Here is a 21348-nt window from a genome sequence, read left to right as displayed (position 1 = left end):
TTTACTAGTCCTACATCTGTTTTGCTTTTGGACCACACCACTGGTGGTATTTGCTCTAACAATTTCTCTTGTTGGGCCGATAACACCATCTGTCCCTCTGGTCTAGGATTGAGCTCCACTTTTTGAGCTATAGCCTCATCATTTACTTTTAAATTAATTCGTATAAACTGCTGGTCTTTTGACAGATGTACTTGTGGACTTTCCATGTTTTGCCATTCTTCAACTTCTGAGGCTGTCTTTACCATTGGACCTAGGTCATGGGATTCGTACTTTTCTGAGACTAAAAGGGTCACATGAGGCGTGGCATTTGGCACTTGATACCATTGTTGTTCAGCTGAAGTTAGCTTGACAGAAGCTGCGGCCCCTTGGGGGCCTAAATAAATTTCTGTGGTGGTTATGTGAAACAGCCGTTGATTCATCAATGCATCCCAGCAGCATGCATAGTCAGTTTGTTCTTGTTTGGCATCGAACATCAGGGTGACATGTAAAGGTAAACTAGGTGTATATACTGCTTCATAGTGTTGTTCGGCCCAGAGCTTCCATTTTTCCCATTCCAGTTGAAGATTTGAATTTTCTGGTTGTAACTTCAGCCAGTATACCATGGGTTGCACAGGTCGGACCTTGTTTTCCATGTCCATAAGCACCATAATGTTGGCAAGTGCTTCGTCAGGAAAGTGTATTTGCAGTCCTTGATGGGTACACACTATCTGGGTTTGTAGCTTACATAAAATGTCTCTTCCCAGCAAATTCACAGGTGTATTTTGTGAGTATAACAGGGGTGCTTCAATTGTTTTTCCTGCAATCGTTACAGGAAGTGGGCGTGTAAACGGTATTATTTGAGTCTTCCCAGAGAAGCCGATGGTCTTAATTACAGACCCAGAGAGGGGGAGATGAGCGCCCATTTTCCCTATGCAAGAGTATGTTGCCCCTGTATCCACCATGAAAGGGAAATCTCTGCATTGTATATTAACAGTGACGGTTGGCTCTTCCTTAGGTATCATCGAAATAGCCAATGCCACCGTTTCCCCCTCTGTCTTCTCTAGGCCTCCCTATTGCCAATAGGCAGAGGGTCCAACCCAAGGTCGGGCTGGACAATTTCTCATTCGATGTCCAGGTTGTCCACAGCTCCAACACTCATTAGAGGGTTGATCCCCTATTGGGGGTGTTGGTCCCATAGGCGGTCCCGCTTGACTGTTCCTGGGAGCTGAGTTTTGGAATCTGCTTCCAAATGTAGGTTGGCGAGATCCTCTTCGCCACCCTCCTCTTTGACCTTGAAAGTTCTGTGACTCTCCTCTCCACCCATGACTGTAGGTGGGTCCATTTCCGGGTGTGCCAGTGCTATGGTAGTGATAGTGATGCTCCACTGGTGCTGAGACTTCTCCTGTAGGAGTGCTTCCTGCTGCTCCTTGGGGGCTCTGTGTGGCTGTTACCACAGGTGCCTGTATGGTGGCAGCAGTGTTTGCCGTAGGGCCTGTGCTTGCCGACTCAGAAGGAACAGGGGTCATCATTGGTGCCTGGGTCTTTGTTTTTTCTTTCTTGACTTTGGTTAGCTCTCCCAACTGCATCTGCACCAATTTTTTCGTCAGGGATTTTGCTGCATCTTCTTCTTTTTGTTTTTCTTTCTTGTAGATTTCAAGATGGTGACAAATATGCTCAGAGTATAAAGCCCAATTCATTTTTGATAGTCCCACAACTCCATCTAGGGCTTTCTGAACCTCATCTGGTAGAGCCTTTTTTACAGTTATTTTAAACAGGATTTCTGTTGCTGGAGAATGGTTCCATGCATTTCCTGTTTCCTCCGCCCATCTCTTCTGGAACCGGTGCAGGAACTTCTTTGGGCACTCTTCAGGTGTCCACTCCTCATCATCCAATTTAGAGGGATCCAAAACCTCAGGGTACTTTCTTCTCAGTCCTTCCCACATGGAGTTTCTATAGCGATTAAAGGGGACTTCATCATGTTGATTAGTGCCCATCATCTGTGTTAGTCCAACCTTTCCTGCTAATTCTTCAGTGTCATGTTTTCCCATGACATGCATTAGCAAGGCTTTTATGTCACCTAAAGACAAGGTTACCCCTGCAGTGCCTTCTTCTAAGGCAGTTATCCATCTCCCAGCTCCTTGGGTGATGTCTGGCAGTCTGTTGGCCAGCCCCACCATGTCTGTCCAGCTCCATGGGGTATACACATGATGACCATTTCTAACCACCAATGGGCATATGAGGTCTTCGTCCTCCTCTTCTTCTGTGCGGGCTCCATACTGTTTTCCAGATCGAGTGCGACTGACTGGTTCCAGGCAGTCCATCCAGTCGGTTATATTCTGTTCTAAAGCCGCTATGTCTTTGGCTACACATTGTTGTCTTTGCCTGAGTCGGGCCTCTTTTGCAGTCTCAATGATGATCTCACCAGAAATTTTTCGGGTGGGTGGCTCTATAATGTGATTCCCTTGATTGGGCGTCGATTGTTGTAATATTCTTCTTTCCTCGGCGTCCCTATGTCTTTGTATTCTTTCCTTCGCTAGCCGAAGTTGCTCAGCTAGTTCTTCATTATCTCTTCTGGCCAGATCCAGTGTGTCACAGAAGCTCTTGTGCCACTCTTCGGAGCCTCTATAGCCTGTGAAGGTCCAGTCGGCTGACTTATGGTGGGAGGGGACGGTTTTCAGTGGACCTCGATGTGCAGGCGGAGCCTTCAGGTCTCTCTCTTTATCCTCGTCTGCCTCCGTGTCACTGTTATTTGTGGCCCCCCCCTGCTGGTCGTGGTGAGCGACCACTTACTTTCGGACTTGGAGACCTTGTATGATCCATTTGACAGACTGAGGACCTGTCTCCTTGTGGCTCTCGAGCTTTTAGTGTCAGTGTGAATTTGCCCTCCACATCCATGCCTTGGTCCTCTTCACGAGTTCCTAATGCAAATTGTCCAGCTGTCTTTCCCATATCATGACGTTTATATGGGGGTGGCTCTGCTTCCCAGCTCGGTGCACTGGCTTTAGTGTCTTTGGATCTTTCCTCTGTCATTTTTTCTCTTTTCTGCTGTAGCCTCTGTGCTTCCTGCTTGAACAAGGCCAAAACTTCTTTTTCTTCAGTGCGTTTTTTGTTGTTTTTTACGTTCTTCTGCTGATCTTTAATTTCTTTTTTCTGTATTTCTACCGCAACTGCTTCACACATCACCGGATCAAATGATCCCACCAAAGGCCATTGCCTGCCCCCATGTGACCTTTTGTGCCACTTTCTCATACATTGGTTGGCCTTAGTGCATTTTCCTGGATATTTTCTTAGTACTAAGTCTAGCGGGGTACTTTCCCGACCTTGACCTTGAGAGTTACCCATGTAACCCTGACAAACGCTATGTGAGGTGTTTCTATGGTGTTCTGGTAGTCCCTCAGGGGCTGTCCTGATCCAGACCAATAACTTGCTGGCTGTAACACCTGTTTTGTATTTTAAACCCTTAAAAGGATTAAATTTCCAACTGCTATGCCCGTCTTCTTTTTCTTTAACTAAATATGAAAATTTACCTGTTTCCCACCGAACCTTCCTTGGGACCACAGTCAGAGTCAACCTAGGAAACAGTTCTTCACCTGGATCGGTTGGTAGTGTTACTAAATGATTTAATGGTATGCTAAGTTCTTTATTAGGGTCAGCACAAAGCAGCTCCAGCCACGGGGTTAAACCCTGATGCCACAGACGTCTTATCAGCAGCTCCCAATTAATTAGAGGGAATTGTTCTTTCTTTTGCTTCAGATTGATTACCTTAGTAATCTGCCATAATTTCTGATTGATCTCTTGTTCGTCCTGCCAATGTTCTGCTCCTACCCTGTCAAAATAGGTCCTTTCCAGCCAAAAATGTGTCCTGATTCCCTGGGTTTCGATGTCTCCGTCAGTCAAGTAATGTTCTGGGAGTATTATTTCATCATCACTTAAGTCTCCCATCAAAGACTGTCCCAAGCATTGATCAGTCTGTCAGCTTTTTCACTATAATCTAAGCTTCAACTCTTTTGATTTATAACCAACTTTATTTATTTAATCCTCTTACAACCCTAACACTTCCTAATGTCTTTGCTCCCGACTTTCTTCTATTTTCCTTCTAATTTTTTAACTTTCTGCTTCTTCTTTCTTTTTCTGCTATGTTTGTTTATTAGTTTTCTCTCTTTGAAATAATATCTACCTTTTCTGTATTTACATAGCACTCTTCTCCTGTCTTTTTCTTCACTGTCTCTGTTTCACACTTTACTCTCTGCCTGTCATGCCCCTCCCAAGTCCTCCTGTTGGGTCTAAATACCTCCCCCTCGTACTCTTTCACATTAATCTTGTATGTCAGCCAGCTTGCAAGCCCACAGCTTTTTGCTTGCACCTCCCCGCTTACTCTCCACTCTCCCACACACAATTTTCAACAGCTTTATACACAAAAATTATTAAAAACAACTTTCTATATATCTCTATCTAGACTTCTGCCACTTTTCACTCCGCGGCTTTAAACAACCTTTTTATTCACTTAACACCAATGTGTTCTGTTTAAGCATGTATCTCTTCTTCACGTTAGATAGACAGCTTCTCCGGCGCTGTCAGCAACTTCATATATTACTTTTTTACAAGCCCTCTTTGAGCGTACAATATTTCATTTACTTCTACGCCTTACCGCGCCTCGCGTGCGTATCCTGTGCTTAATATATTATTTTTCACCAGCTCCTTTCTGAGCATACAATATTTCATTTATTTCTACTCCTTACCGCGCCTCGCGTGCGTATCCTGTGCCTTTCTGCACTTTCTTCTACCTTTTTTCACTTACTGAGCTCCTCGTGAGCTTAATGTGCCTTTGCACTGAAAATATTCTCTTTTTCTTTTCTTATAAAAAAACTCATATTACTGTGTACTTAATTACTTATTCTTCTCCCACGCCCCACAAGCGTGTATCTGGTGCCTTACTGCACTATTTTCTGCTTCATTAATTCTCATGTATTCTGCACTAACTCTTCATTTATTTATTTATTTATTTATTTTTATAGTTTTTCTCTTTTCTTAAAAAATGACGTCCTTTATTGAGCTCTTTTACTTACTGTCAGCTGTGCCACTTTGCACTTTTAAATCTCTTTATCACGTACGGTATTTCTACTGCGCCCCCTCAGGCGCTTATCTTGTGCTTTCTCTGCACGTATTCTCTTGTTAAACTCTTTTTTCTCACTTATTTCACTTCAGTCTCTGTTAAACTCTTTAAATAACCTTGTATTACCTTGTATCTATTTGTCAGTATACTCCCCTAAATTAACCCCTACAGCGCATGCTATCAGCCGGCACGTTAGTAACGAATTTCAACACCAATTATTCTCCAAGCATTCAGGTTAGTTCTTCACGCACTCTTTTTCCGCACCAGAGTTCATGAACATTCCTGACCTTTCACTCACACAGACATTCTTTTTCCCGGGAACACACACACCTTCTGAGCATTTTATCTACAAGGCCTGATAATTTTCAATCTTATCTTTTTTAGTCTCTTATCAATTTTCTTAGTCCAGGTTCTTTTGGGTAAGAGGCAATTAAAAATATCACCTGTCAACTTGGGCGGAAATCCCGACTCACTCCTCCAGATCGTGCAGAAATTATAAAAGGTTTCTGCTTACCTTTTAGTCGTGATCACTGTTATTTACGGTCTGGAGGGATGAGCTGGACTGCCCCAGGCTGCCGGAATGCCCCTGGACCCTCCTGAAGCTGGCTCGCCAAGTTCTGTCGCGGCTCATCTTTAGTCTTCTCAGGATGTCGTCTTTTAGATAACACAAACTAATTGCAAGTGATATGCTAGAAAATGACACAACACTTTAGAATAATTCAGCCTTAAGCAAGATAAATGCACAGAGTTTTTAAGTTTATTTAAGCCTTCGACACAAAGCTTAGACAAACTGAGTCCTCTAGAGAGACTGAATAAGTGACAACCGTGCTCATCTATTTATTGGAGACCCGCGGGCATCGCTCCTCCTTCAACTTTTTTATTTATTTCATTCCTAAGACATGGTTTTCTATTGGAAGCGTCCTCTAGTGAACCCTAAGCAGGTGTTAGGCCATTATTTCAATGTGACAAACGCTCCCATTAAAACGTGAAGGATTTACAACTGATTTTTTTAAAAGACCTTCAGCCACAGGTGCAGCTGGCCTGAGGCCCCCTCCGCACGTGGCCTCAGCCACACGTGCAGCTGGCCTGAGGCCCCGGCACGTGGCCTGCGGGAAAGCACCTAAAAGGCCTTGGAAAGCCCCTGACAGACTGAATGACTAATAAAGCCCTTTTTTGGGGTTGAACACCTGCTAGTTCAACCAGAGGACATACAGTTTGGATCAGGACACTTGATAGTTCATCACAGTTCAAATATGGACCTAAAAATTCTTCTACATAAGCCTGCAGTCTGAGAGCGAAGCGCTCTATTGGGGTGATATGGTACTATGAGGTCCCTAAGATAAGATGGGACCTGATTATTCAAAACCTTATAAGTAAGAAGAAGAATTTTAAATTCTATTCTAGAATTAACAGGAAGCCAATGAAGAGAGGCCAATATGGGTGAGATATGCTCTCTCCTTCTAGTCCCTGTTAGTACTCTAGCTGCAGCATTTTGAATTAACTGAAGGCTTTTCAGGGAACTTTTAGGACAACCTGATAATAATGAATTACAATAGTCCAGCCTAGAAGAAATAAATGCATGAATTAGTTTTTCAGCATCATTCTGAGACAAGACCTTTCTAATTTTAGAGATATTGCGTAAATGCAAAAAAGCAGTCCTACATATTTGTTTAATATGTGCATTGAATGACATATCCTGATCAAAAATGACTCCAAGATTTCTCACAGTATTACTAGAGGTCAGGGTAATGCCATCCAGAGTAAGGATCTGGTTAGACACCATGTTTCTAAGATTTGTGGGGCCAAGTACAATAACTTCAGTTTTATCTGAGTTTAAAAGCAGGAAATTAGAGGTCATCCATGTCTTTATGTCTGTAAGACAATCCTGCAGTTTAGCTAATTGGTGTTTGTCCTCTGGCTTCATGGATAGATAAAGCTGGGTATCATCTGCGTATCAATGAAAATTTAAGCAATGCCATCTAATAATACTGCCTAAGGGAAGCATGTATAAAGTGAATAAAATTGGTCCTAGCACAGAACCTTGTGGAACTCCATAATTAACCTTAGTCTGTGAAGAAGATTCCCCATTTACATGTAACCTTCACTAATGCTGTTTCTGTACTATGATGAATTCTAAAACCTGACTGAAACTCTTCAAATAGACCATTCCTCTGCAGATGATCAGTTAGCTGTTTTACAACTACCCTTTCAAGAATTTTTGAGAGAAAAGGAAGGTTGGAGATTGGCCTATAATTAGCTAAGATAGCTGGGTCAAGTGATGGCTTTTTAAGTAATGGTTTAATTACTGCCACCTTAAAAGCCTGTGGTACATAGCCAACTAATAAAGATAGATTGATCATATTTAAGATCAAAGCATTAAATAATGGTAGGGCTTCCTTGAGCAGCCTGGTAGGAATGGGGTCTAATAGACATGTTGATGGTTTGGATGAAGTAACTAATGAAAATACCTCAGACAGAACAATCTGAGAGAAAGAGTCTAACCAAATACCGGCATCACTGAAAGCAGCCAAAGATAACGATACGTCTTTGGGATGGTTATGAGTAATTTTTTCTCTAATAGTTAAAATTTTATTAGCAAAGAAAGTCATGAAGTCATTACTAGTTAAAGTTAAAGGAATACTCAGCTCAATATAGCTCTGACTCTTTGTCAGCCTGGCTACAGTGCTGAAAAGAAACCTGGGGTTGTTCTTATTTTTCTTCAATTAGTGATGAGTAGTAAGATGTCTTAGCTTTACGGGGGGCTTTTTTTATAGAGCAACAGACTCTTTTTCCAGGCTAAGTGAAGATCTTCTAAATTAGTGAGACGCCATTTCCTCTCCAACTTACGGGTTATCTGCTTTAAGCTGCGAGTTTGAGTTATACCACGGAGTCAGGCACTTCTGATTTAAAGCTCTCTTTTTCAGAGGAGTTACAGCATCCAAAGTTGTCTTCAATGAGGATGTAAAACTATTGACGAGATACTCTATCTCACTTACAGAGTTTAGGTAGCTACTCTGCACTGTGTTGGTATATGGCATTAGAGAACATAAAGAAGGAATCATATCCTTAAACCTAGTTACAGCGCTTTCTGAAAGACTTCTAGTGTAATGAAACGTATTCCCCACTGCTGGGTAGTCCATCAGAGTAAATGTAAATGTTATTAAGAAATGATCAGACAGAAGGGAGTTTTCAGGGAATACTGTTAAGTCTTCAATTTCCATACCATAAGTCAGAACAAGATCTAAGATATGATTAAAGTGGTGGGTGGACTCATTTACATTTTGAGCAAAGCCAATTGAGTCTAATAATAGATTAAATGCAGTGTTGAGGCTGTCATTCTCAGCATCTGTGTGGATGTTAAAATCGCCCACTATAATTATCTTATCTGAGCTAAGCACTAAGTCAGGTTTCTATAAGGCAGAATAAATCAATATGTTGATCAATTATTATATCATTTACTAACAGGGACTTAGAAGAGAGAGACCTAATGTTTAATAGACCACATTTAACTGTTTGTCTGTGGTGCAGTTGAAGGTGCTATATTATTTTTTCTTTTTGAATTTTTATGCTTAAATAGATTTTTGCTGGTTATTGGTGGTCTGGGAGCAGGCACCGTCTCTACGGGGATGGGGTAATGAGGGGATGGCAGGGGGAGAGAAGCTGCAGAGAGGTGTGTAAGACTACAACTCTGCTTCCTGGTCCCAACCCTGGATAGTCACGGTTTGGAGGATTTAAGAAAATTGGCCAGATTTCTAGAAATGAGAGCTGCTCCATCCAAAGTGGGATGGATGCCGTCTCTCCTAACAAGACCAGGTTTTCCCCAGAAGCTTTGCCAATTATCTATGAAGTCCACCTCATTTTTTTGGACACCACTCAGACAGCCAGCAATTCAAGGAGAACATGCGGCTAAACATGTCATTGGCGTAATCGGGTGTCATTACTGCCGACCTGAATTACAATCTTACCAAATTTACGTTTAGCCTTAGCCAGTAGTTTCAAATTTCCTTCAATGTCGCCTGCTCTGGCCCCCGGAAGACAATTGACTATGGTTGCTGGTGTCGCTGACTTCACATTTCTCAAAACAGAGTCGCCAATAACCAGAGTTTGATCCTCGGCGGGTGTGTCGCCGAGTGGGGAAAAACGGTTAGAAATGTGAACGGGTTGGCGGTGTACACGGGGCTTCTGTTTAGGGCTACGCTTCCTCCTCACAGTCACCCAGTCGGCCTGCTTTCCCGGCTGCTCGGGATCTGCCAGAGGGAAACTAACGGCGGCTAAGCTACCTTGGTCCGCACCGACTACAGGGGCCTGGCTAGCTGTAGAATTTTCCACGGTGCGGAGCAGAGTCTCCAATTCGCCCAGCCTGGCCTCCAAAGCTACGAATAAGCTACACTTATTACAAGTACCATTACTGCTAAAGGCCGAGGAATAACTAAACATTTCACACCCAGAGCAAAAAAGTGCGGGAGAGACAGGAGAAGCCGCCATGCTAAAGCGGCTAAGAGCTAGTAGCTGCGCTAAGCTAGCGGATTCCTAACACACAAAGTGAATAATGTGTAAATAATTTAGAGGTGATTCAGCAGAGGGAGTGCTTTAGTTAAGGCACGTGAAGATTACACTGTGAAGCAAATCGTTATCTAGGTAACTAGATCAATCTAACTGCGCAGATTAAACAGCTAACAGATACAGCAAAACACCGCTGTGCTCCGGAACAGGAAGTGATACAATACCGCAGTGAGAGCCAATCACCAGAGCCAACTTCACAGTGATCTATGAGAAGAAGTCGTGGGCAAACAAATGTCCAATGAAAATTCATCCAGCAAGTGTAAGATGGTGTGGATAGGGATCCACCACACACAGTGTGTGTGTGTATATACACAGTAGTGTTCAGAATAATAGCAGTGCTATGTGACTAAAAAGATTAATCCAGGTTTTGAGTATATTTTTTATTGTTACATGGGAAACAAGGTACCAGTAGATTCTCATTCATGATATGCACACTCTTAAGGCTATGAAATTGGGCTGTTAGTAAAAAAAAAGTAGAAAGGGGGTGTTCACAATAATAGTAGTGTGGCAGTCAGTGAGTTCATCAGTTTTGTGGAACAAACAGGTGTGAATCAGGTGTCCCCTATTTAAGGATGAAGCCAGCACCTGTTGAACATGCTTTTCTCTTTGAAAGCCTGAGGAAAATGGGACGTTCAAGACATTGTTCAGAAGAACAGCATAGTTTGATTAAAAACTTGATTGGAGAGGGGAAAACTTATACGCAGGTGCAAAAAATGATAGGCTGTTCATCTACAATGATCTCCAATGATTTAAAATGGACCCAAAAAAAAGACGCATGGAAGAAAACAGAAAACAACCATCAAAATGGATAGAAGAATAACCAGAATGGCAAAGGCTCACCCATTGATCAGCTCCAGGCTGATCAAAGACAGTCTGGAGTTACCTGTAAGTGCTGTGACAGTTAGAAGACGCCTGTGTGAAGCTAATTTATTTGCAAGAATCCCCCGCAAAGTCCCTCTGTTAAATAAAAGATGTGCAGAAGAGGTTACAATTTGCCAAAGAACACATCAAATCCCACCCCTGACACATTTCTTCATTTCTAAGGTTGTGGGTGGGGGAATACGTGGGACAATACAGACCCATGGCCTAATACGCATGACAACAACACGAACACCAACATCCCCTTAGAAGAAAGTGCGTGCGAAAAAGACCTTGTACACGTGGATGCCTGAGCTTTTTATACTATATTCAGGAAAGTGTATCCAGCAGGGGTGGTGACCAAGTGGTTACTGCGCTTGGTTTCAGTGCAGAAGGTTCCGGGTTCAAATCCCACCCCTGACACATTTCTCCATGTAATGTGGAGTTGCGTCAGGAAGGGCATCTGGCGTAAAACCTGTGCCAATTCAACATGCAAATCCACCTTGGATTTCCTGTGGCGACCCCGAGTGGAAACAAGGGAGCAGCCGAAGGGACTTACTATTCAGGAAAGTGTATCCAAAGCAAATAGAGTAGTGGGTTTGATCAGACAAACATTCAAATATCTTGACAAGAAGTTACTGTTAACACTCTACAAAAGTCAGGTCAGGCCAGTTCTGGAATATAAAGCAGCTCTTTAATATCCACAAGAGATGTGATGTGCACTCCATTTGAAAAGGTACAAAGAAGGGCTGCGGAGATGTTCCGACACCTGCAACATCTGAGTTACTGCGAGACGCTGAGGAAAAACAAAATGTAATCTCCTAACATAAATTAAATCTCTTAACGTATGGGAGCGCAAGAGGAGATATAATTAACACATGGAAAGTTCTATATGGTGACTGACACAGAAGAAAAACGTTATTTTTAAAGAGGTGGTGCCATAAGTATGACAAGACATGCCAAGAAATTGTACAATCAAAGATGCCACGGAACAGAGCGAGGAGTACCTTCTTCTCAAAGAGGGTTATGATCACGAGGTGTTCTGGAACGATCTTGAAGTGGTCAGTGCAGCGGCAGTCAACGTTTTCAAGAATTAATTGGATAACCAATAGAAGTATGAAATCTTCCTCTAGATCTTCAGAGCTGAATTCTGGTAACTGCTGAGAGCTTTGTATAGGCTTCCCAAAGCCTGTTTCAGAGAAAAGGAAGTCATTATATAAGTTGACTTCCTAAACTCAGCCTTCAGAAGTCTATTTGTGAAACAGTCAAGCATGTTTATCTGCTCTGGGAGCTCAATTTCTGAGGACAAGCAACGTCTATGAGGAGATTGTGGATGCCCACAGAGTTGTTAGCCTTATGTTGGTGTTGTTTTCAGCATACAGTAGATTTTTAACATCCATTATTATAGTAGCACATATCAGCAGTGCTTCTTTGCAGCCTGTGTGGATTTTCGCAGTTTTTTTTTTTTTTTTTTTTTTTTTTTTTTTGTCCCTGGTTCCAGCACTTGGGAATCTGAGTCACTGGGTATGCGATTGTCCTGGTTCCAGCCTAAGATCCAGGTTCTTCTGTGAATTTCTGGGCTTTGCCATCAGAAGTGCATCTGTATTTGATGAAAATATCAAACTTAGAGAGGTTATCGTATCTCGGGAGTAACATACATCATGTCTTTTGGCTGTATTGTGGCAGATGTTCCAAGATCTGGCCTCAGGCCTGATGGTTACCCTGTTCACTGTCATCCATGCCATCCTAAACACATTTTTCAAAGGAGGGTTCCTCACAAATTAATTAGTTGTCAAAGGTGTTAAGTTTTCAAAGCCTTGTTTTCTAACAATGTTTTTACGACTCTGGTTGTAAAAAGAAACTTCATCCGATAAAGTCTCGTAGACGTCCTTGGTGAAAAGTGATTTTGGACATTAAAATGACTGCCTGTAAAAAGAAGCTCCTCCGAGAGGCAAAAAATGTTTCACGCTGCAAACTCCTGAGCATAATTGATTTCCTAATGACCTCTTGTCTGTTAGATACAGTTAAACTAAAGTCACCTGAAGTTTGAAATCTTTTCACCAAAATCTACTGCATTGAAAGCTAATTTACCTTGTGAAAGTGGCCTATAAAGAGTTACTCATTAAATTAATTCCTAAAGGAGGCATTTAGAGGAGAGAGAGGATTGAGAATAATGTGCCACTTCTTAGAACTAATGCAAAAGTTCATGAAGTTATTGAAGCACCACTGTGTGGTTTTTTGTGGACTCTTAAATCATTATCATCATTATATTATTTCAGTTTTCTTTTCTCCAAATTAAGGAATCTACGGAGTTACACTGCATGTAAATAATTGTCACCTATTGGATCACAGATAAGAGCAGTAGAAATAGCCTTCATTCTGTGACACCAGAATAATGAAGTAAACAGGATTATATGAAAAGTAATGCATTTCAGATTTTTTTTCTGTCATAATAACTTATAAGAGCGTCAAACTTTTAACATGCTATAAAAGCGTCAAACTGCATATTCCACACAGTTATTTGCCCCTGAAATAGTATTTTCTTTCACAATTTAAGTGTGCTTTATAATTTATTTTCTGCTTATAATTAGCTTTTATGGGTTGTTTTTTTTTTTTTCTTGCTGGTTTGTGTGTTTTACTTGCATTTAAGTTTCAGTTTTATTTATTCTTATGAAATTGTAATGTTGTTCTATTTGATGATCTTTTATGTGCAGGTCTTTGTAAATTTTATGCTTGAAAGTGCTACATATGGACCAAACGACTAATGGATTAGTCTGGAAACTAACTATTGCGGATGAAGAAAATTGGTGGTTGCACTCCTGTGAAAAACATTAGGATTCTTTGTCTTCTTGCTGTGTGCAAGATTCCCCCCCCCCCCCCCCCCCCCCCCCCGTGTTTTTTCTTCTTCTTCACTATTTACAGCTGAACCCTAATAACTCGCGCATGTATAACTCGCCATTCGGCTTTACTTGCGGTCGATTTGTGGACCCCGAAAAGTTTGACGACTGTAATATACTGTATTTTGGTCAACTTCATTAACTCGTGGTTTCAGATAACTCATGAGATTGAGATTTTATATATATATATATATATATATATATATATATATATATATATATATATATATATATATATATATATATATATAATATAAAACGCGGGCAAATATCTGTCATTGTGGGTGACTGGACATGGACGGAGGGACTCTGAAAATGCATACCACCCTCCAAAAGTGTGTTATTGTATTAATACTGGTTTACTGGCTACTACTGAAGACAGGAAATCAAACAGCATAATAATATAAAGAAGATGAAAAGTCCACGCAGGTGTCAGCACCACAGACAGGGGTCATCCAGTATTCCTCATGCCATCAGTGGGCCTGTTCCTGCGGCAGTGTCCATTCCAAACGTAGACTGCAGTGTTCAGTCTGTCAGTCCAGTACCCTGTCTTCAGTAGCCGTCCTGCTAGCTGTACCTCAGACAGAGAGAAAAAGAGCAGAATCAGTCTCCCAGAAAAACTACACCTAAGGTATAATTAAAGTTGAGGCCAAGAACTTTCCATTGCAAATAAAAATAGCTAAAATTAGTTTAAAGGAATAGGAAGCATGGTACCATACTATGCCAGTATGCTAGTCATACAAGAGGGAGAATAGATGTCTTAAGTCTAGATTTATGACACATCTATTAAAGCATATCAATAAATAATCAATAAAAAAATCAGATTGATTAATAAAAAGATTGTTTAATCAATTACAAAAATAATTTAGTTGGAGCCCTAATAAAGAGCCAGAACTACAATGTTCTATTCTTTATTCTTATGATTAATTACTAAATTTGCAGAAGCTTATACAGTTTGACGAATTGATCAATATATTTCCCAGTGCCTCAGATAACATCTTAAAATTACTTTTGTGAAACTAACTACGTCACTGACTGGTGTCTTGTTTTAACATTTATGGCACGTTTGTGTGTAAAGGTTACATTTATATTTGTTGTTGTCAAGGAGAAATAGTCCAAAACCTGCAGGTATTCAGTAACACAATCATGTAAAACGGAAATGAAGCAACCTGACAAACAAGAACATTCAGTCAGTGAAGCTGGTCATTATTCAGCACTAACGGGGATGTTGCACATTCAGATGTAAAACAAGATGTCCCGCTTCCTGTCCTTTCGTCGTTTGAAGATGAAAACATTCCGAATTGATGTGGAAACGGCCTTCCCTTTGTCACCGTTATATCCTGGAAAGACTATTTTTGTCACAATTGAGAGATCGGTTCTTCTGGTTATTGCACTCGGGAGCAGAAAGTGGATGGTGTGTGTTATTTATGTAATCTGGTCTGAAGCGGCTCCGTTTGCCCCACAGTGAGAGGAGAGATGAGCAAGTGATGCAGGGAGGAGGTCAGACTGCCTGGACGGCTTCTAAACCAGCCAGAGGCTTCTTGCTCACAGGTGGATGATGCAATCAGATTTTTATCTGTTGCTAAGCAGCAGCTTCGAGGGACTTGCCGTCTCTTTGTATTGCTCGTGCGCATGTATTGTGGGCAGCAGGATGAGGCCTGAGTATGACTTAGGAGCGAAATGCTGAGCGGACACAGACAGACATCCGCCGACAGCTGAGCGGCTGCCCATCACCCTGTCTGAGACACTTTCCGCTACTGATTCTCATAGATGAAGGTGAAGTGCATTTCACATCGATAAAGTTTCACAATCCAGTGAAACGTTTTTGTGTCTGCTTCTGTTCCACCACACAGTAACACAGTGGGAGTGTGAATCAGATCGACCTGCTCTTGTGCAATGTTACATAATTGTTCCAGCTTCACCCTCAACGTGACGTCAGACATTTCAGTCAGAGTCAAAAGCAGTGGAGCGATGCACCTGCTAATTATATTATTCTCAGTTAGACTTGATTGTTTTCCAATTAACCATTTTCATCTGGGAGTTATAGTGGCGAGTAGAGGTGCCCAAACTCTTTCCTTTGAAGGACCGTAAATTAATGTGGATGGAGGTTTTGTATGAATTAGTGATAACTAACGGGCCTGTCACACGTTGACGATGTTGGCAGCGTATGAAAAATCTGCCAATTACGCTGGCGTACATCTAATAAGTTATGGGTAAGTTTTGTAAGTTAAGAGCACGTTGACGCACGCTGGTATATGTTGTAATATGGTGAGTTCATCCAAAAACTTTGGGCATGCACAATATTTTGACACGTCGCATACCAGCATATGTCTCATACGTCCCTCATACGCAGAGCTTAAGTTGTAAGTAAGTTATGCGATTGTTGACACACATTTCTATTAAATTACTCATAAGTTAAAATACGTCCATTGATGCTATCCATTAACTGGCTCAACAACTGAAACCTGCAGTCCTCATGTGACCAGATCAGACTGTTACAAGTATTAAAACCATTCACACGCTGAGAAAATATAAGGTCTTACCTGTTACGTCATTTCATTCGGATTCATCATCACAGCCTGACGAAAAACTTAACATTCCTCAGCCTTGTACCCAGTGAGTCAAAAATTTCATAGCAGATAGTATGAACTCATCAACTTTGTTTTTTTATGTACATACATTCCTTCATTTCACATCTGCAACCCCCCCCAACAAAAAAATTGGATGCCTTATGCTGGCTTTTTATTGTGGCCAGCCTATTGCACACCTGTGCAATAATCATGCTGTTTAATCAGCATCTTGATATGCCACACCTGTGAGGTGGGATGGATTATCTCTGCAAAAGAGAAGTGCTCAATAACACAGATTTAGACAGATTTGTGAACAGTATTTGAGAGAAATGTCTTTTTGTGTATGTAGAAAATGTTTTAGATCTTTGAGTTCAGCTCATGAAAAATGGGAGCAAAAACAAGTGTTGCGTTTATATTTTTGTTCAGTGTGTGTGTGTGTGTGTGTGTATATATATATATATATATATATATATATATATATATATGTATATATGTATATATATATATATATGCGTTGCTTTATCAAAATTTTTTCTGGACCTGTGAGAGGAATATCCGAGTGGACACTATTGGAGAAATTAAGCTGGTTTTCGGTGAAAAGTTTAACGGCTGATGAGAGATTATGGGGTGTTTCTGTCGGTGTAAGGACTTCCCACGCAGCGTGACGTCGTGCAGCGCTTCCAGGCGCCGTCGTCGGCCTGTTTCGACCTGAAAACATCCTAATTTAAGGTTTAATTCACCCAGGACGTCGTGAGAGAACAGAGAAGATTCAGAAGAGGCCGGCATGAGGAGTTTATGCGGACATTCCACTGTTTAAGGACATATTTTAATGAAAGACGTGCGCGCAAATTCGCCGAGTCGTTTCCGTGACGACTCGTTGAATCTGTGTGCACCACGACAGGATAAACACCTCCGTGTTGAAAACCATTTGTAAAATTCAGGCGGCTTTTGATGGCTTTCAACAAGTGAGTAACTGAGAAATTGTTTAACAGCTTGGGCATGTTCCAACTTGCCCGTTAAGGTTTCCAACGGAGGTGTTTTTCCTGTCGCGGTCGGGTCCGGCCCGACATGCGACTCTGCCCGCACGTTCTTTCATTACAAAATGTCCGTTAACAATGGAATGTCCGAATAAACTCCTCATGCCGACTTCTTCTGAAAGTTTTCTGTTCTCTGACGACTTACTGGGTCAACAGAGCCTGAAATGTGGAAGTTTTCAACTTGAAACGGCGAGACGCTGCCGCCTCGAAGCGCAGATCGCCGTCAGGCGCCGTGGGCCGTCCTTACGGCGACACTACCAGACCAAAATCTCTCATCAGCCGTTAAAATGTTTACCGAAAACCAGCTGAATTTATCGAATGGTGTCCACTCAGTTGTGCCTTACAGTTTTGAAAAAAATTTGATCAAACAAAGCAGCAGTCTCTGAGCCATTCCTAAACAATGAAATCGACGAGAGGGTGGGCCACTCCTCACTCAAAGACTGCCCACAGGTGAATGACGTAACGAGGATGAGGAGGGTTTGGATTTTGTGCCAAATACATGCAAAATCTGTCTCTGGCCTACTTTCATATCCACAATAATTAACACTAACAAGCAGTCAGTGAGTGTAAAGAGGATTTTTATAGCAGTCCTCTCGGAGGTGCCAGTCAAGTCGTGATAGGTTCTTCTCAGGCCTAATCAAATGTGTTGGATTTGGTGCTAAATGGATTCTGTTCAGCTCAAGTTTTTTCATCTGCTGAAGGTTAGATTTTTTACACCTCGTTCTTATTTTCCACTTTCTACCTGTATGGATTCTTTTCTGCTTTAAGTATTAGAGAAGACTGGGTGCACTTGGTGGCTTCATACATTTAGGTCCATAAATATTTTTACAGAGACCATTTACTTTTGCTCATGAGGTCACAGCAGTGGAAGTCTTTACATGATCCAAGACCCTTTTATTACAAGCAGTGTTGGTCTTGGTGGCCCACAGACCCGGGCTTTGGAAGTGACAAACAAACCCATTTCAGTGTGCACTCAGCTCTAACCACACCTGCTCCTAATTTCCCTCATGCATGTGATGATTTAACAGGCAGCACGGTGGATTAGTGGTTTGCACTGTTGCCTTATCGTGAGAAGGCCCCAGGTTCACTTCTGACCTGGTCCTTTCAAATTTTGAGTTTGTATGTTGTCTTTGTGCTTGCATGGGTTCTTACTTCCCCCCCCCACACGACCCTGAACTTAAAAGGGCTAAGAAAATAAATGATTTACTAGGTGATAGCGTGTTTTTTTTTTCCCCTCTTCTTTTCTTTTCTTTTGAGACACCATGTTAGCAAACTGGAGGGATGGACTCCTTCATTATCTACTCTGAGTTTTCCAGGGTGCATGTCCAGGCTTGTGCCAAAGCCTCAGAACTTCAGCACACCCTGAAATCATTTCTTTACTTTTAATCCTGCAGCCTAGTCCTGGCAGCCGCCCTGAAATTAAATTAATTGTTCAGCAACTAAATGTTGTGTAATTTCACGTCGGACTAACCTTCGTGTCTTTCGGTTCTCAGGTGCAGAGGACGTGGTGATGGCATTCTCACGGTCAGAAACAGAAGATCGACGACAGTGACCCTGGGCCAACTACGTCCCGCCCCTCCTTGTCCTGTCCCACATGTGAACCACAACATGCCAAACACCCTCCCAAAAAAAACCACAACACTGAGCTCAGGAGAGGAGGGGCGCCTGGAACAGACTGAAGAGGACGGGAAGAGACACCAGAAGGTTGCTCCTTGCTCTCTCTCTCCCCCTCCAGCCTTTTCCTTCACTCCTCTTCACACAAGCTGGCACAATATGACCTGAGACACTCTCAGGTGGGTCACTGTGGGTCCACGCCTTGGTGACAGGACAGCCAATAGAAATGCTCACAAATAGTGTGGATGAATGTGGAGCGTAGGAGTTTTTATGGCACAGGGTTACGTTTATTTTTTGTTCTTTGTGTTGAGAATTTCAACAGTGTTATGTGCCACGTGTCCTGCGACCGTTTGGAGGAGTCGACCAGTGAGCCACAGAGACCAGTTTAATTGGATCAGGCAGTGATTGACAGAGTTGAAAGGAAAGATTTTAGTGCTTCTGCTTACCTTAACGGGTATGTTTTTTGTTACTGTTGTTGTTAATAGTTGTGTTTTAAAGGCTTTTCGATTCTGTTTTTACAAGGGGCCTCTTTTATAAAAGCTGATGCGTCTGCCACAGATTTCCGGGACACGCCCGCATGACGAGTGGAACTCTGTGATGGCAAAGTTGGAAAAATCAAACCAAATCTTCTAAATACACTTTTGCAATCACATCATACCCATTTTTTAACCTTTTGGTTTGGATTATCTGTGAATTAGTTGGTGTGCTGATGGTGACGTAGCTGAGGCGCTCTGACCGCCATCTTGTTTTGTGTTTAGAACACGGAACAACAACATTATAATCAATTTTGATATTTTCACATACAAAATTTTGTTTAAAACTGTTATGTTTTCAGCATTTTTAAGCCACAAGCAGGGTTTTTTATTTTTATTTTTTAGATACACAAATAGAAGAATGGCATTGTGATGTGCAGCATGTGAGGCCTGTTGTTCATGTTAACGAGCCGAATGAGGCTCGTGAACGTATTGTTGTTTTATAAAGGGAAAATTGTGCTAAGTTTTGGGGGAATTTTATTTTTCTTTAATAAATCTGATCCTTTATTTTCCCCGTGTCCCCGTGAGGAATCCACACGCTTTTCTAAAGGAGGCCCCTTGTGTTGTTCTGCTGCTTTATTTTGAACCACAGGCTGTTTGAGAGCGTGAACCGTTTCTCTCAGGTGGGATGTTTAAGAAGTTAAAAACACTATCAAAACACGAAACACCTTCCAACCCCATCCACATACAGGATTATAGCTGCAATGAAAGTTTTGTTGTTTTGTACATATCGATGGGGAAAACACAACAATGAATTGATTGTGCCAATTTCATTTTTTTTTTCATCTGTAAGATCAAATCTTGCTTCAGCAAACTGGCGGGAGACGAGCTGTAGTTGTAATTTATTATTTACTGACTCAAGTCTTTGTTCGTGCCGTTCGTCAGTGACCATGACGCCTGATCGGCGGCAGCGGTGGTGGCGGCTTGTTCACACTAAACTGTACGAACTCTAATTTTAAACTACCTGTAAGTGAACACATGAAGCCAAACATGAGAACCGTGTGCTACTTGTGACTGTACTGTATCTCTTGCACTATTATCAGTATGGGATATCTGCAAAAATACATTTTGATATTTAACAGATTCAGTGTTTGGTTTTGTTTTCCCTTCTATTTAAAAAAAAATTGATCTGTTAATCCACTCAACTGGAATAGCTCAAATAAATCTTGTTAACAGCCAATGTGTTTTCTAATAACATGCTCAATATTTAATGTGTTTTAAGTACACTTTGTAAACTTGTATAACTTAAATAATTGTAATGTTTTGAAGCATGTCTGCCTTGTGGTTTATAATGTTCATTGAAGTTGAGCTGATGGTCTTTAAAGCCACAATGACCTTTTGTTTGTACATTTTTGACGTTTGTGGAGGCTACTATCTCTTATAAAAGTTTCAGAAGAAGAAAAAAAAACATTTTGTATGGATAAATGTTATCCATTGATATCCTTGTTGGCAATAACTTCTATTTGAATGTCCTCAGCAATCATCGCAATGTAAGCGGCCAACAGATGGCTCACCTTGTGCGCCTTTGACAAAGATATTTCTTTTTATGTTTACTTTTGTTTGAAAATGTTGTCTATGCATTTGTTTTCTATGAGGCGTCTCACTGTATACTTTGCCTATCGGCTGTCCTGCAGCCATTGTTCATTTTGTGAATGAATGTCTGTGTGCACAATGCGCTTGCTGCCAGTTTTGATTTTGAGCATGCTGTTTTGTTTGACTTTTTTTTTTTTTTTTTTTTTTACTGTGATGATCCGATGTTGCTGATTTGTGTGTGTGTTGCTGTTGTTTTCCTCTCAGTTGACATTGCTTCCTTGGTTTTGTTTTGTACAGCTGCTGGTCATGTCTTGACTTAATGCTTCCATATCCTTATACCAACTGAACCATTAAAGACACTTCAACACTGCAGCTGTTTTTTTTTGTTGTTTCCCCTCAGCTTTTTCCCACAAACATTTGAAGAAATTAGGGTGGGTCTATTCTTCCTCTAAATTATGCATGCACAGAAATATTTACCCTAACTTTTAAGATCTATGTAATTTTATTACATGACGAATTCCCATTTACTTTTTCTAGATAATTTTAATACAACCCTACCAAATAAACCTTACATGATGCATATTCATTACTGTAATAAATCCTATGTATTTGAAATGCATAATCCTCACCTTTATGTATTTAGTAATAAAA

General features: G+C 41.3%; 1 protein-coding gene across 1 annotated transcript in view; it reads left to right on the top strand.

The window, feature by feature from the left end:
- Positions 1-20599, top strand: part of ctnnbip1 (catenin, beta interacting protein 1) — a 63517-nt gene extending 42918 nt beyond the window's left edge. The window contains exon 4 of the mRNA XM_034173278.1: positions 18511-20599. Coding sequence (XP_034029169.1) covers positions 18511-18569 — 59 coding nt within the window. The 3' untranslated portion in view covers positions 18570-20599. The remainder of the gene's footprint in view (positions 1-18510) is intronic.
- The last annotated feature ends 749 nt before the right edge of the window (positions 20600-21348 follow it).

This window comes from Thalassophryne amazonica, chromosome 6, assembly GCF_902500255.1.
Source record: "Thalassophryne amazonica chromosome 6, fThaAma1.1, whole genome shotgun sequence".
NCBI lineage: Eukaryota > Metazoa > Chordata > Actinopteri > Batrachoidiformes > Batrachoididae > Thalassophryne > Thalassophryne amazonica.
This window is presented reverse-complemented; position numbering and strand designations above follow the sequence as displayed.